The sequence below is a fragment of the Daphnia carinata genome, chromosome 9, assembly GCF_022539665.2.
Source record: "Daphnia carinata strain CSIRO-1 chromosome 9, CSIRO_AGI_Dcar_HiC_V3, whole genome shotgun sequence".
NCBI classification, from domain to species: domain Eukaryota; kingdom Metazoa; phylum Arthropoda; class Branchiopoda; order Diplostraca; family Daphniidae; genus Daphnia; species Daphnia carinata.
Window position 1 is genome coordinate 3023347 of NC_081339.1, and position 15386 is coordinate 3038732.

Here is a 15386-nt window from a genome sequence, read left to right on the forward strand (position 1 = left end):
CTTACGTCCACCTATTGTTTAGAAAAAGAATTCTGTCGGCGTCATGCCATAGTAATAATTGCAAAAAAAAACAAAAAAAACAATACCTTAGCAGTAGGGACTTCGGAATGTAATCTAGTTGGCCGAAACGCTCGTCAAAAACAGAAAGCAGTCGTTTGTCACTCAAGGCTATCTGATCAACGCAGACTATCATTTGGGATTATTAATGCACGATTTTTTGGTCCCGCTTTTGGACACGAGTAGTGGGCTGTTACTTGGATGCAGCATTTTCACAACTCCAGAAAGCCCTATTTTTGCATCAGCACTTTGAAGACATTTCAATAGCAACACACAATACAGAACCACCTTTTAATATTTGTGACTTGTGATTTCTCTTCATTGCAACCGGGAAGGCAAAGCGGCTGCCTTAAGGCGAAAAGAAGAATTCTTTCATCGCAATTAGCGTTACATTGTCCCAGACATCTGCTTTTCTTCCAGCGGTGTTTTGCCTAATATGACGGACGAATGAAAAAAATGAGATAACTAAACAAACTCCGAGAAAAGGCATTACCAGGTGGGAGATCTTCAATGACGATTTAGAATTCTCAGTTCATCATGTAATACGAATCAACAAATTGGAGTTTCCACATAAGATTGGATGGCGAAATCCTGTCCGACTAATAACACATAAAAATTTTGAACCAGTGCCAATTATAGATTTATCAACACAAAATGTGAACACCTCTGATCTCCCAACTAAAAGTAATTCATTCTTGATGCCAAAATCTATATGTCTTTTTCAAGTATCCTTTCCCCTTGAGTTCTCAAAGTAGCCGCCATTGAATCACTAACATTTCCATGGGTATGTCAAAGAATAAAGTGAAACATCTTTGCCCCAACCAAAGGGCTGTTGATTTTTGAATACATAGAAGTGGCTGCTTGATAAGTATGCTAACATTAACAACTATGGGTTCCTTAAATTAAAACATTACATCTGCCTCATCTTGTTGTTGAGAAGAACAGACGAGAATAGATATTACTGCCTTGAAATAACCAACCTGAGAAGTTCGAAGTTCCAAATCTGTGTTACTTCTTACTGCACTACACATTATGTAAGGGTCTTTTCCAAATTTTTTTGTCCAATAGCTTTTACACTCCTCCTCTTGAAAAAAAATGTGAATAAGGGAAATAATTTAAAAATTTTGTATGTTAGTCGACCATTCACCTGTGAAGTATTCCACGCTGCATACATGTTGGGGAAGTATCACATTTCTGCAAATTTTGGGCTATAACTTGAAGATGGGCTTATTTTGCCAGGATCTTAATGGGATTCCAAAGTTGTTATTTTCCTGTCCCAAACTACTGTAGGTCCTTTAGAGCTAACGAACTTATGCTTTGAAAGGCAGAATGTTCAATTCTTAAAGAATAAAACTTGTTTAATGGCTTTATCATCACCTTGTGACAAAAAGAGACCTATTTCACACCTCATAGAGTTGGGGAATTTAAGGATACACTGAAACCAGGGAAGCAGAAAAGTTAAGAATCAGAGACATTTTCACTGAAACGCTGAAGCTTTGAAGACGGGAAACATTTCCTCCAAGCAGCAGAGGAGAATCGGGTTGAAACATAATTACCATGAGGCGATGGGCCCAGGAACACTAGCGTTCGGTTTTCTATACAGGTACAGAGTCGAATACGGAGATCGCCTTGAATATCTAAATTGTTGATCTCTAACAATATTCAAATTGATCATGCTAATTAATCAAATGATTAATCAACAGATCCTCCAACCACTACCTCTCACCGCCTCGCTGTAAAAGAGAATAAAAGTCTAAATGACTTGGCCCTTTCCCGAAATGCAGGGTTGCCAACTGCTTTTTTTAGTTTGGAGCTATGGACGGCTTTCCTGTTGTCCAAGCCCAATGCAGTCATATAGATTGTCATATCTATGCCTATTTCTTTAATTCATCAATGAAAACAGTTTAGATCCGGTATTTACTTTTATGGTTAAAATTTTACCCCAAGCCCAGCCTTAGCCAAGGGCCGGATTGGCTTTCATCGAGGTGTCTTTAGTTGTGTTCTAACAATGTAACGGCCATAATTTGAGATATTGGGAACTGAAGACTGTGGGTACAAATATGTCAAGTTATTGGCTGAAGCAGATACAATTACGGTTTCAAGTTTGAATCGCTCCTTTAGCGGGGAAATTCAATTGTCATTCCGAAACACGCAACAAAATGACGACAAAACTACATGATTTCGGTGTATTATTTTTTTAACGAAATACGAGAGTAAAGTTATAATGCACATGTTAAAGAAATACAAATTTTCGGGACGAGTTTGCTAAAAAAGTAGGCGGAAAAAGCAAAAAATTATTAAGTATCATTAAAAGAATTTTTTTCGTCGTGCGCGTTAGAGGTGGATGTGACGGTGCAAATCATATTTTTAAGGACAATGCTTCTTAACCCGATTGTGTCCTTCAATTGCGTGGCCACAGCGGTTTTCTATATCAGCTACTCGACTGTGCACGTCCTTCAATCTTCCATCACTGTGACGTTTAACAGCAGTCGGTGACGAATGCCGAAGAATTTCAACATCTTGCAAGACAACCTTAAAAATGATAATTAAAGCAAACTCTTTTAAAATGAAAAAAAGAGGAAGAAGAAGAAAATAACGTACCTGAGCTCCACCACCCACAGTGGTCAAGACATCGCCTTTATAAAGTTTTGTTTCGATTTCACCAGAAGAATCCTAGATAGAAAACTACACCGTTACATCGTTGCACTTTATTTGACACCGTCAATCCATTTGGTCACCTGTTCTTGTGTAGTAAGGACATATTTCGAAATCTTTGCATCTGTGACTGACTTTGAATCCACTAATTTTGTAATCGACTTTGCACGATTCATCTGCGGCTGGAATACTGTGTCCAAATCAAGGATATTTTCTGGACGATGGTCCAACCATCCCTTGCCGGGATCTACCGAACGAGAACGGCGCTTCCGCGTAGACACAGCTGGCCCCTATTAATACATAACAAAAACATATGCTTAAAAACAAAAAAAAAAAAAAGGAAAACAAAATCAGGTTTTCCTACCCTTAAAGAGGGAGTTCCAACCAGCTTGGGATCAGAAACACGGTGTGTAGCTCCAATGGAAGGCGTGCGAGTGTCTGATTCGCTGGAACCAGCGGTTCCAGGAACTTTAACTGAACAGCCAGCGTCAAGTAAATCTCGCATAACCAAGAATCTTTCGGTTTGTCGCTGAAGCTGAGATTCGACTTGCTTATACCGATCAAGTTCTCGTTTGACCTTCTCTCGTTCCAATTGCCGTTTGGTCTTTTCTTTGGCTTTCACATTCAAAATTTCAATTTCTCCCTGGTTAAGCAAGCAATCTTTTTCTTTCAATTCCTCTTCTAGTAGCCTTTTATAGGAAATAGAACTATAGAAACCCAATTGAGATAGAAGCTATTGTATGCAAAAAGTTACCTAGCGTATTTTTGATGTTCCGCTACATGACGCTGTAGAGTGGCATTAGCTGATTCTGCGTTGAGGACGCGATTTTCAAATGTTTGGCGACGGGATCGCTCGTCTTTCAGTTGTTCGTTTAAACTCAACACTTCTTGCCGTTTCAATATAAGTTCTTCTTCCATTTCACGAACGAGTGTTCGCATTTCGACGCACTTCTTCATTTGTTGTTCACGGCGGCTCTGTTGCTCGCGAATTCGCACCTTTGGGCAACGAACAAAATATGTAAACTTTTTAGTAAAATACGGTAACATCAAATGACTACTTGAAGATATTCAACGAGTGCGGTAATTAATCGATCGTCTGACGCTGATTGTAGTTCTAGAGGAGGCCATGAACAACGAGCTGCGCTGAAAACCATATCAATGTCAAACGGTACCTCCGATTGAGGGTTTGATATCCCGCCCTTTGAGGAAGAAATAAGCTTTTAAGTGTGTACTTATTATAAAGATATGTGTAGAAATCTAACCTGTTCCAATTTACGATAGGCTTCAGTAAGCACACGATTTGCCTTTCTGCGACCGGGGAGAAGTGCTTCTCTCCCTGCCGGCGTCGCTTTAGGTGTTGCCTCCATTCGAACATTTGGCTGCACAGCACGTGCGATTTGAACTTCTTGGGCCATTTCAGCGAAACGCATAACGGAAAGAGTTTCGTCGTAGTCGTCTGCACGTGGGTTTACACAAACAATCATTCTAACCTTTCCTTCTCCGTCAAAATAGCTCTAAAATAAAAATTTTGTGTTAGAATTGGATAGCATACAAATTTCAAAGTTTCTTACTTTAAAAAGGTGAGTAATCTTGGAGTCGCGATAGGGCACCATTTTATTTGTGCCATTTAACTGGTTCTCGCGAAGTATTTCCATACACGAGCGAAGAGTCATTAAAGTATTGTTAATACTACCCGCTTCACGTAACCGTTCGCCTGTCGTTTTGGTTCGACTGTTACGCTCAGAACCAGCAAGATCAACCAATGATAGCTGTCCCACTGTAAGCACCTTCTCCGGAGTAGCACCCTTTTACACGTTGAAATCAGTATTTTAACAAAGTAATATAAAGATTATTAATCACACCTGATAATCAAGGGGAGCCTGAACAACACGAATATTAAACACGGAGTGGCTTCGGCTTGACTCTGCGTTAAGAGTAGTATGAGCAACACGGCGCCGCTTTTGGCCTTTTGCGAGAACTTCAGCAGCTTCATCTGCCGATTTAACTTCTACTTCAGTTACAGCATGAACATACCTGCAAATCGAAATTAATTGAATCAATTCATAACAGCAGGAAACAAACCCGTCTTACATATTATGATGCTGATCTTCTCTCAAGATTTTCGATTGTATTTTTCCGGGACGTAAAGGGTCAATTGGGGTATCATCCAATAGGTCAAATACGGTATTGTTGTAAACCTCGACGAAAGTGACAAATACAGCAAAAGCCTGGTCTTCATCTAAAGCGGTTATGCGCGTGGCATCTGTTACCCGTTGCCCCTCATTCTCTTGTCCTCTTCGCGCAGGAGTCCTAAGAGATTTGAACGGTTTTTGATTAAGAATTGACATCTTATTTTATTGACTAGGAGTTCCTACTTGAATTTGTTTGTAATCTCAGTCTGCCTTTCTGCCAAAGCATCCAATTCACTTTGAATTTCAAAACTGTTCATTCGATCTGGTTTAAAAATATATTTTTTTGCCTAAAGATTAAAAACAAATAGTTAGGAAAATTTTTAATGTAAATGTTTTGTTAATACCTGAAAATGTCCAATGCTGTTGAATATAACATCCAAACAACGTGGGATAATGCCACCATCCTGTAATTCCCCATTCATTGTATGGGTCTTTCCAGAACCAGTTACACCATAAGCAAAAAGTAAGCTATTTTTGCCATGGAGCAGGTCTTCAATTAGTGGTAAGGTAACTGTGTGGAAAATAGGCTTCTGAGTGGATTTTTCGTCAAAAACCCCAGTAAATGTATATTGTGTAGCCTAAATAATAACATAGTTAAAAAAAATAATTATAACCAAGTATCACAATACATAAATGAAAAAGATAAAATTCTATATTTACTTTTGTGGTTCCACTTCTGTACCCTTGAGAAGATTCCGGTGGCACAACCTGCACAACAGTGTCACTCAATACTGTAACACAAGATTCTTCATTTGGTACATCAAGTGGCCTAATTCTGCAATAAACTTGAACGGGATCCCGATCCCTAGAAGTCATCAGAGTTTGTTTGGATCTTGCTGGTGTCATTGGAGGTTTTGTTGGCACCTTTGGTGCAATCTTTAACCGACTAATACAAACAAACTTAATTTAGTTTATATCGAATACCAAGCCTAAGCTTAGGCGCGTAAACTAACACAAAGTAGGACACAAATCACAGATATCGCTGTTGGAAAACTTACGAGGGCTTCATGTTCAGCTATTTTCAGTTCAGTAGGTGTGAACTGTGTCAAATATTGAAATGGAAGATGGTAAAATGAAAATCGAAATTGTCTAGAAGAACTTAATGACCGTTGTGGGTTGTCGTTTGATTCAAACTACAATCACACCATTGCCAAACCTCTAGTGTTCGATCGCGCGCTGAACAAAAGCGGTGTTGCCGGGCCGCCAGAAGAGCCAACGAGAATTTTGTTTTTCGTGTGAATATTTAAAAACATTCAAATTCAGTCCTTTTTTAACCACCAAATCACAGCTGAAAAATATTTTATTGAAACAAGGAAGGACTCATTCCTAAATCATCTTCAATCGACAAAAGTGATCGATAGGCTAAATTTAACAGCTTATGGTTTAGGGAGTCTATACATTCCAGAGGAGAAGGACAACAATTGTTGCTTGACTTTCGAATCAAGAAACATTTTTAATTGTTGAAGAGTACATTCTGCTCCACTAGAACCTTGCATTGTGAACATTTTAAGCATTTGATGGATTCGCTCAACTGGAAGAGCTTCAAGATTTGTCAACATTCCAACAACATATGACCAATATACTTGTAGACCGTCGTCTTCTGATTTTTTCTCATTGTCCTCTTCATCATCGTCTTCTTCTTCCTCTTCCATTTTTGCCAGTGTTTCCAACAGAACCTACGAAAATGGAAATTCAAAAGGTGACAACTTAGACAATGCTGGCGTCTTATGAGATACCTTATGTCCTGTAAAAGCCGGGCCATTTTCATCCACCTTAAAGCGATCGGTAGAAATTTCTTGAAGGACACCATGTGTCTGCCAAACATGAACGCGCCGTCGAAGGTGGGACATTGGTAGTTCCATCTCCTGGCTAAGTTCTTCCAAATCCCATTGTTCCTTGTCTTCAAAATGAGAAATGATGGCAGCCAGGTCAGGTGGAACTGTGAATGACGCAGACCGATGGTTATCAAATTCCAGTTCCAGTTCTACTGAGCCTGACTGAGGCACCCAATGTAAAGAGCGACTTGTTTTTACAGTTTTATAATTTTGGTTATATTGTTCAAGTTGATTAATGATTTTAATCGGTAATTTCATTGGCTTGTCCTTCAACTGGTCCCAATACTGAGCCGAGATTATCATGGCAGATATTGGAAACTGAAAAAGAAAAGATGAAAAAGATGAACACATTCCTTAGAGCAACAAACGTGTTCTAGTGGTACGTCTGGTTTGTGCGCAACGGACTGCAGGTGAGTGTTAATCCTTTTCGAGTCGGCTACATCCTTCAGCATTACTTCACAGTTGTGCAACTCATTTTCGCCGAAGCGTATTTTGAGAAATTCTAGATTGCGAATCTCCTCTTCCGTGTCAAAATGAAGGTTGAGCAACAATCGATCCGAGAGCAACTTGCGGTACTCTTTGACAAAAAGACTTTTGCTGCCATAAATGTTCACCAACATCGGCACAATATCTCCCTTCAAATTAAAGGATTTGGTTTAAAGAATCAAGTTAACCTTTGAAACGAAATTTACTGGCTTCTTTCCCGTCCACAATTTGCTTGGATCTGCGTCGCTTGGTGCTGGCGACCAATTTTCCCAATCCGTCGACGCTTCGGCATCTCCAACGGCTGCAACCGATTCGTCGTCCAATATAGCCGTCCCTGTTCTTCCCAATTCAAGCTCTCCGCCTAGCTCTCCACTACTGTCCGTCAAGCTATGAATTATGTGACGAACTGTGTCTCCTCTAAGTCGCAAGTATTGCCTGTTTAAAAAAAAAATTAGATACAGTGAAACAGGAAATAACGTACGAACTACATACTTAATCGGATCGCAAGCTGCATCTAAAAGAACACCAGTGGGATCGAGTACGCTAAACGCTCTGATGGCTGAAACATAGGCGATTAATATGTCCTCTGTTGTGGCACCCTGGTGAAGCAATCTTGCTTCTAAGGTAGTTTTTAGGGATTGTGTCAATGTTGGTTTTAACTGTGTCCGGGATAGGCATTCCTGCAGATCTTTAACTGAGGGGAAGCTTTCTGGATAGCCTACGGTTTATTAATTTTTAATGATTAATAATTCCACATTATATGCTTAGGCTTAGCCAACCGATGATTATCTCAAAAAGCTGCTCAATTCTCGCATGCGTGTATGCATGATAAAGGAACTGGGTAAAATTTTTGCGCACTTGATCCTGTTGGATGTAATCTTCTCCGTAAACGATGCCTAGCCATCTAAAAATTATGCTATGCAACCACTGCACGCGACTCAAGAAGAAGTAATGAACTGGGTGCGTCTCGAAGTAATAACTTATCATACCTTTTCAAGCATATCAATCTGGGAAGAAGCGAAATTTCCTACACACGAATCCTGCACGTGGGATTGGATTTGAGACAGAATAAGCGTGTGAATCATACCAACAGAGAGTTTTTCAAGTATTCCAAGCTCCGTCAAATCCCTAAAACGAAGAATTAAAAAAAAATATATATTCATTTAATGGTCACACTGAAATCTGTGAATTTAAATGTTTTATACTTGTTGACTTTATGGCAGTTATCCAGGATGATGTTGCATTCACACTGATCTATTTCTTGATCACATCCTGAACAGTGAGTGATGACATCACCAGATTCATCCGCATCTTTAAGAAACATTTGAGAATTAAGATGTTGAACCACTGCAAATGTGTTTCTATCATACCAAAGTTTAGGCTTCTCTTTTCCAAGGACATAAAAGCTCTGAAAGCACGAGTGTAGAAGGCATGCACACTGTGCTCAAAATGTGGGGGTATCTGAGACAATAATATTGCACTAAGGTGTGCTTTATACTGGTCAAATGACTTTAATATGACATTTCCAGACAGTCGATCCAATAGTGAGAAGTAGTGTTGCTGTTTTGCAATGTCAGCATTCAAGACATTTACTGCTTCATTAAAGTTTTCATACCCAATGTTTTCGTTGTGGGCTAAGGAAAACTTTGACCAGAAGTTTGGTACTATTTTGGTTCTAGTTTCATAGTAGAGTTTCTGCCAAACTAACTCCTTCGTGAAGTCAACCAAGTCATGCCTTACAACAAGTTCTAAACAAATTTCAATTTCTTTTCTGTCCAATTCTTTCTGCAAAAAAAAACAAAACAAAAAGTATCATATACATAGAGCAGTGCAAACAAACAAAACCACATTGTATTTTTAAATACCTGCCATTTTCCATCAAGATTTAAGCTTTGTTTGAGGTAGCTCCAGGCAGAAGAAACTGCTGTAGCTGAGTTCATCATATGTACGAAAAAATACACCTGACGCAAAATCTGCAGAAATACCCGATTTAGTACTTTAGAGAGTCACAGACCAAAAACATTTGCATTAGACAACTCCCGAATATTTAAATATCAAGCATCAACAAGACATTCGTCTGCTGCCGCCATCCCCAGACTAGTAATCGCAATTTGCAAAAACTCGATTTCGATACATAACAATTTTTTTAAAAATTTTAAATATGTGATCGGTTGACAAAACTTGTACGAGTTGAACTCGTTGACGGCTCGAGTATTTCTCTTTTATTCTTTATGAAAAAAATAGTCGACTGCCGGTATTTACAACAGTGTAACAAAAACGACTGAACGACGTAATATGACGTTGATGTTGGATAACGCCCCTCATTTTATTTATTCCCGGTGCGATGGCCAACTGGTAAATAGGTATTGTCGATGAATATAAGGTTAGATACCCCGCCTAAAGCTCTTTGGTTTCAAACAACATACCCTCTTCGTTTTCAATACAGTTTTGGGCCTGGAAGATGGAAATGGAAGATGTCGTTACAAAGCTCTATCAAAGTGGGGTGCCTGACGTTATCAAGAAGATCTTTGGTTATTTAGACTACAGTAGCATCAAATTTTCGACTCAAGTGTCAAGCAGTTGGCGTGCAATCCTTTTTGTTGGTGAAGTAAACGTGTGGAAAGTGCTTTGGGAGCGGAATACCCAACTGTCAACGTGGAAGCTGCTGCAGACACGAGCCATTTGCCAAGGTTTTCCTTTACAAACTGACCCTAATTGGAATTACAGAATGGCCTGTCAAGTCGTCGGAGATATTCATCAACGGCTTTTGTTCAATTGGCAGAACGGAATATGCACGGAGAGGAGGACGATTGCGTACGAATGCGACACGGACATTAAGTGCTGCAAGATAGGCAAAACAAAAATAGTGACAACATTAGACGGCAAGCTTGTAATCCTGAAAAGATGGTGCTTTGATCAAACGGAGAAAATAGGTCGATTCGACATTACTCACCGAAACATTAGGATAATTCAATTGGAAATCATGGAACCGTATGTTGTTGCTGTCACGTCAGACAAGTGCGTTTACATCTGGGATCTAGAAAAAGAAACCAACGTCTACCAATTCTTTCAGCAGAACATTGTCAATAATTCAAAATTGGCATTTTTGTGCGTGGGTCTCAATCACGATCTTCTCATTACATGCGCTTACTATTACAGAAGTAACAATCGGAGCGTTCAAACGCTCATAACTGCACGTCAAATGGCAACCAGCGACAGTCAGGATTTCCCAATCGTAGATAACATTGAACTGCCCAATTTCAAAGGCGAAAAAATGTTTCTGGAAGATGAACGCATTGTCGTATTCAAATGTGATTGGTCCCACGTCATTATCATTTCAATGAAACCTTGTTTTCACATCATCCGCGAAGAGCTTATCCATCTTTTGAGTGATTTGCAACCGTGGGAAATGGACACCCCATCAGTGAACAAATATCACAACGGTTGGCTATTGCAAAATCAAAGTTGGGGCCCCATTGAAATCTTGAACATTGATACGGGCCGAACGCTGGAATTCGATCACGGTTATCATCAGTCAACGACGTTCGATTTCGACGATACACACATTGTCACGTGTACCAAATGGAAATGCGACGTGTGGAATTTTCCCCAGCCAAATTGCAAAGAAATTTGTCTTTTGTACTCGTTTCAACGGCCTTACTTTGTCATGGAACTGGATACTTTCCCCTGGAGGGAAGTCGATTGGCAAATAGACATCAACGAGACGCAGATGTTTATCTCGCTTGTGTACACCGATAAGACGGTGCCGAAACCCATACACGTTTTGATCGTAAGGGATTTTACGATTGGCACTGAGTTAGACAAGTCTTCAAAAGCTTACGGGAAAGCCTATACAAAATCGACAGATAAAATTATTAATTATGAACATATGCTGAAAATTTCGAAGAAAAATCAAGGCAAATACGTTTTCGAACCGAAAATTCAAGATGTTTGTTGGTGGGACTACTGGGAAAGATACCTATCTGCAGGGATTTCATTCTTCACTTTCATTGCTTGTTGGTATCTTAGTTACTTGTTATTCTACTGGTGAATTGTTTCTGAAGTATTCTGTTAATGAAACGAGCTGTTTTTAGCTTTTGTATGGCGTTATGCAATACACTCGTCTTCCTATTTCCAAATAATCTGAATCATTTTAGATTAAATCAATGCAACGATCGATTCGCACGATAGTCACGCATCAATGAAATTATCTCACCAGCGTTCATGTGATCCGGCCGCAGTCCCATGAAATTTTTCTTCTCTTTGTTTCCAAAAAAACAAAAGATGGCGATCCGTCATCGAAATTGGTACCACTGTCGATTTACACCATTCCTCCCTGTAGAGCAGATGTATCAGCATCATGTGATTAATGCAGGAAGAAATGCGTGTCTGGAGTCAGGGTGCTGTTGGCCGTGAAATCCCATATACGAATGATTTGGTGAACCGGGATCTTTCGTCTTGGAAAAGCCACACGTTTTCACATCTGGTCAGAAAAAAAAGATAACGGTTCAGAGTGTTACGGACGACGGTGATTCACATGACTGAAGTTGACAAGCCCAAAAAGACACAGCAGCGCCCACAGTTATTGGAGGCTTCCTTACCTGGCCGATCGACGACACCGCAGCGGCCGTCTTCTACCTGGAATTCTAGCGTGGATACACACGACTGTTTGCCTTCCAGTAGATCTTCATTTCCGTTCCTGTATAAAAAGGTTGAAAAAAAAAAAAAAAAACGGAAATTGAGACTTTGAATATTCACGCAGTGGTGGTCAGACATGCTAAAGAATCGATTTGGATGGTAGCTCCAGAAAAGAAAAAAAAAATGAATTGCTAGCGGCTCGACAGGGCAATGATCATGGCCGGCGGATAAACTTTTCCATCTTTTTCTTTCTCTTGCTGGAGGGACGCATTCATCCTTGCGGAGGACGTATATACAAAACAACATTCCTTATCGTTTGACTTAGTCTAAAATGCAGGTGAGAGTAGTTACAGGCCGGTCCGTTGACCTGTTCACGCACCAGCACCGTCAACTCCCGCGCTGGCCAAGATCCGATCAGTAGACGTGAAACGGGAGAGGAAAAAAAAAAAAGGCGCATCACACGCAGCCCATGCGGATATAATTTCTTTCCAATTTTTTTGTTTTCTGCTTGGAATACATTATCATATGTTATTACGTTTTCAACGACTCCTCCTCTATAAAGAGTTGGTGGGTAAAAATACAAATGAAATAAGTTCATCCTACACTGTAGACATCGCAAACGATTTGCTGGTTACTATATCCAGGAAGAAGGCGGTGCACATCCGCCAAATGCTTTTTTTTTTCAAAAAATCATTTCTTAATAGTTTCCATTTAAAACAAAAAGTGCTATGAAAAGTTCGTTATCTTTTACTGGCTTTCTTCTCGAGGAATTTATTACGTCTCTTTGCTAAAAAGATGGTCAGCCATCAAATTGATGACATTCACTCTTTTCTCACCTCGAGGTGGAGCGCGTTAGCCATCTGTTAGAGCCTTCTTAAAGAAAAGTCTGTTGATGCTGTTATTTTTCTAATATATATGGGATTACACGGGCATCGAAATTCGTGATGAAAAGGGGAAAAAAAAATCATTTTTGTAACGTTTTAATAGCTAAACCGGTACATATTCCTTTTTTATTTACACGCGTGTAAGACGAACACGGAGAACCCTGAAAGCTGGCGGTTATGCACGTATCCGGATAAATGTTGAATAGGTGCGAATGAAAAGAGAAAAAAAAACCGGTTGGCTAATTTTCCTTGACTTTTTTTTCGTTTTTCATCCGGAAAAACGAAAAGACAAACAATTCCGGGGTTTTAATAAAAAAAAAAAAACCAAATCAGGAAAAAGAAAGTTGTGGACTTTGCGCACAAATGCGGAAGTCTGGATGGTATTTAATAACAATTAAGAAAGGAGGTAAACAGTCGGATGGAAAAATCAAAGAGGCATTGATGCGATAATTTCATTTCCTCAGAAAGAGAAATACAATAATAATAATATTAATAATCGCTATGTGTAGCAATGTAACAGATGGGGCTCTTGTTCCATATCATTTGAGTGCACGTTTCTTTTTTAGGAGGAAAGAAAAAGGAACAACTCGGTATTCACCCTTTTCCTCATGTCGAGATTCTTTTGGTCCCTACATTAGAAAGCTGATCGGTCGTGAAACCAAAAGTAGAAGAGCAAAAAAAAAAAAATGTATAAAAAGAGCAAGAAACGTAAAGAATGAGGAACTTAGCGTAGCGGTCATTTATGTTCCACGGCTGAACACCGGCTCAGGATTTTCTTCCGGATATTATTGTTAACTCTTTAATTTTTTTTTGTCCCCCCGTGTCGCTACCTATTCGGCTGGGTAATCAACTATTAAACGATACTGATATTTAATGGAACAAAAAAACAAAATCAGATTCATTCTTAGTAAAAAGTTGGATGGTCTTTCATGATCGAACATAACTGATGGTCAGTCACCATAAAAGTGGTCATCATTCAGTGGAGGGTAGCAATTTCAGATGAATAAAGTCGCGTTTACAGTTTGATTAGCAACATTGAATAACACTGTCAGACGCCCTTTTCGCTTGAATCGTTTATCAACTTCCCCTGAAAATGATTTTTCAAAAAAAAAAATAAAAAATAACGGTACTCGCATGTTCAGTTAGCCGATTCACGTCCATCATGCAAATTACCCCTTCCTTCTTATGCACCTATTATGTACAAAACGCCAGACCCCAACGATTTAAACCCAAAAAAAAATACACGCACACGTTTCGTCATAATCGAATCTTTTTATGATTGTTATTGTTTGTTTGTTCCTTTATTAACGTTCATTTTCCCTTTTATTGAAAGAAAGACAAAACAAAGGTTTAGGTATACGACCCCTTCGGTGCGGAATTATTGCGGTATATTAGTGTGTCCGCTAACCTATCGGATCTGCAGGCGAAGTTCGCACGACATTCTAGCCGGACATTGTTATTCACGCTATTCCGTTAAAGAGGCGTGTGGATGCGGGGAGGTTGAACGCGCCTTATGTGCGGGACTTTCGTTTCACGCGGGACTGGTCATTAAAAAGAAAACGCAAATATGAACGAAAGCAAAGGAGAAAAAAAAACGGAAAGAAAAATGTGAAATGTATAACTGTGTTTGCACGTTTCTCTCCGCTCTGACTCTCACTACCTTCTATCCAAAGAACACAAAAAAAGAACTCCACAAATCCGCCGTTTCTCCTTTAAAAAAATGATAATAATAATAATAAGAGTGTACACAAAAAAACGAATGTTACAGCTACGAGATCCGGTCCGTAATGTACAAGTCTTTTGTTCGATGCACAACCCACGTCACTTTAGATCTACATGATATACGTTAACAAAGATGACTCAGTCATCCGGTCACCTGCGGCTCAAACAAGAAGAACAAAAAATCTGTTAGCCGTGACACGACAACGTGATGATAGAAAACCCCGCTAACATTTCTTGAGTGGAGAACAGCGTTGTGACATTGACCTTTACAACCATCAGCACACCGGTGCAACCACGTCGGATATGTACGACAGAAGAAAAGAGCAAAAGTTATTGTTGTACACCTTCGTGACCGTACAATCTTCGGTTCCGTCGATTTCATGTGTCTTTTCCAGTCCTTTATTTTTATGTTTGAAAAACAACAACACGCGTCGCTCGAAATGTGAACGAACTTTGACGACAATCCGACTTTTGTAAAGTTACTTGTGCAATGGTGGCACCGGAAACGGGTTTAAGTCCTGCTGGATATAGTCCAGCGTTGTGATTGTTTATTATGCCGGTCTATGAGTAGATCAAGAAAAATATCGGGAGTGGTAATGACTCGTTTTTATTTATACGATCCATTTCCGTAGTTGTAGATTGGATTTATACAAATAAAAGAAAGTCATTTACATTCCCTGACCACCGTCAATGTCGACGTTTTATCGCTACGCTCAAATTGCACGTTGCAAGTAAAATTTCAAGGGCCAAATTTGGAAGTGACGAAATCAAGCTTAAAACAAGTTCAGGTGTTATTCAAATGTTGTTTAGAATTTCGTGTCGTGATGGTACAATTCAGTTGGATGGCACAAGAGGTTCGATAATAGATTCATTATTGCTTTTGATGTGGACCCAAAATTGAAATGGTTCATTAACTG

General features: G+C 39.5%; 2 protein-coding genes across 2 annotated transcripts; both read right to left on the reverse strand.

The window, feature by feature from the left end:
- Nucleotides 1-2230: 2230 nt before the first annotated feature.
- LOC130689031 (kinesin-like protein KIF23) lies at nucleotides 2231-6041 on the reverse strand. The gene is made up of 14 exons (XM_057512047.2): nucleotides 5903-6041; nucleotides 5565-5790; nucleotides 5249-5482; nucleotides 5088-5191; nucleotides 4804-5022; nucleotides 4575-4746; nucleotides 4284-4517; nucleotides 3975-4226; nucleotides 3771-3911; nucleotides 3467-3708; nucleotides 3077-3401; nucleotides 2796-3002; nucleotides 2659-2730; nucleotides 2231-2589 (listed from the first exon to the last, which is right to left on the reverse strand). Exons 1-14 carry the CDS (start codon nucleotides 5911-5913, stop codon nucleotides 2425-2427), a joined length of 2604 nt encoding a protein of 867 aa, XP_057368030.1. The 5' UTR covers nucleotides 5914-6041; the 3' UTR covers nucleotides 2231-2424.
- A 145-nt stretch (nucleotides 6042-6186) lies between these two features.
- On the reverse strand, nucleotides 6187-9257 carry LOC130689034 (anaphase-promoting complex subunit 2-like). The gene is made up of 10 exons (XM_057512050.2): nucleotides 9091-9257; nucleotides 8596-9010; nucleotides 8431-8536; nucleotides 8215-8353; nucleotides 8005-8152; nucleotides 7718-7943; nucleotides 7432-7660; nucleotides 7123-7374; nucleotides 6641-7057; nucleotides 6187-6580 (listed from the first exon to the last, which is right to left on the reverse strand). The coding sequence occupies exons 1-10, from the start codon at nucleotides 9166-9168 to the stop codon at nucleotides 6281-6283; spliced, it is 2310 nt and encodes a 769-aa protein (XP_057368033.1). The 5' UTR covers nucleotides 9169-9257; the 3' UTR covers nucleotides 6187-6280.
- Between the last annotated feature and the right edge of the window lie 6129 nt (nucleotides 9258-15386).

Coding starts and splice junctions, on each gene's coding strand:
- LOC130689031 (XM_057512047.2), bottom strand. Junction 5,483..5,564: donor ACAGAAGTGGAACCACAAAA/GTAAATATAGAA, acceptor GTTATTATTTAG/GCTACACAATATACATTTAC. Junction 2,731..2,795: donor TCCTTACTACACAAGAACAG/GTGACCAAATGG, acceptor TTTTCTATCTAG/GATTCTTCTGGTGAAATCGA.
- LOC130689034 (XM_057512050.2), bottom strand. CDS start 9,168: ATGATGAACTCAGCTACAGCAGTTTCTTCTGCCTGGAGCTACCTCAAA. Junction 8,153..8,214: donor AGATTGATATGCTTGAAAAG/GTATGATAAGTT, acceptor AGTCGCGTGCAG/TGGTTGCATAGCATAATTTT. Junction 6,581..6,640: donor CGGCTTTTACAGGACATAAG/GTATCTCATAAG, acceptor CCATTTTCGTAG/GTTCTGTTGGAAACACTGGC.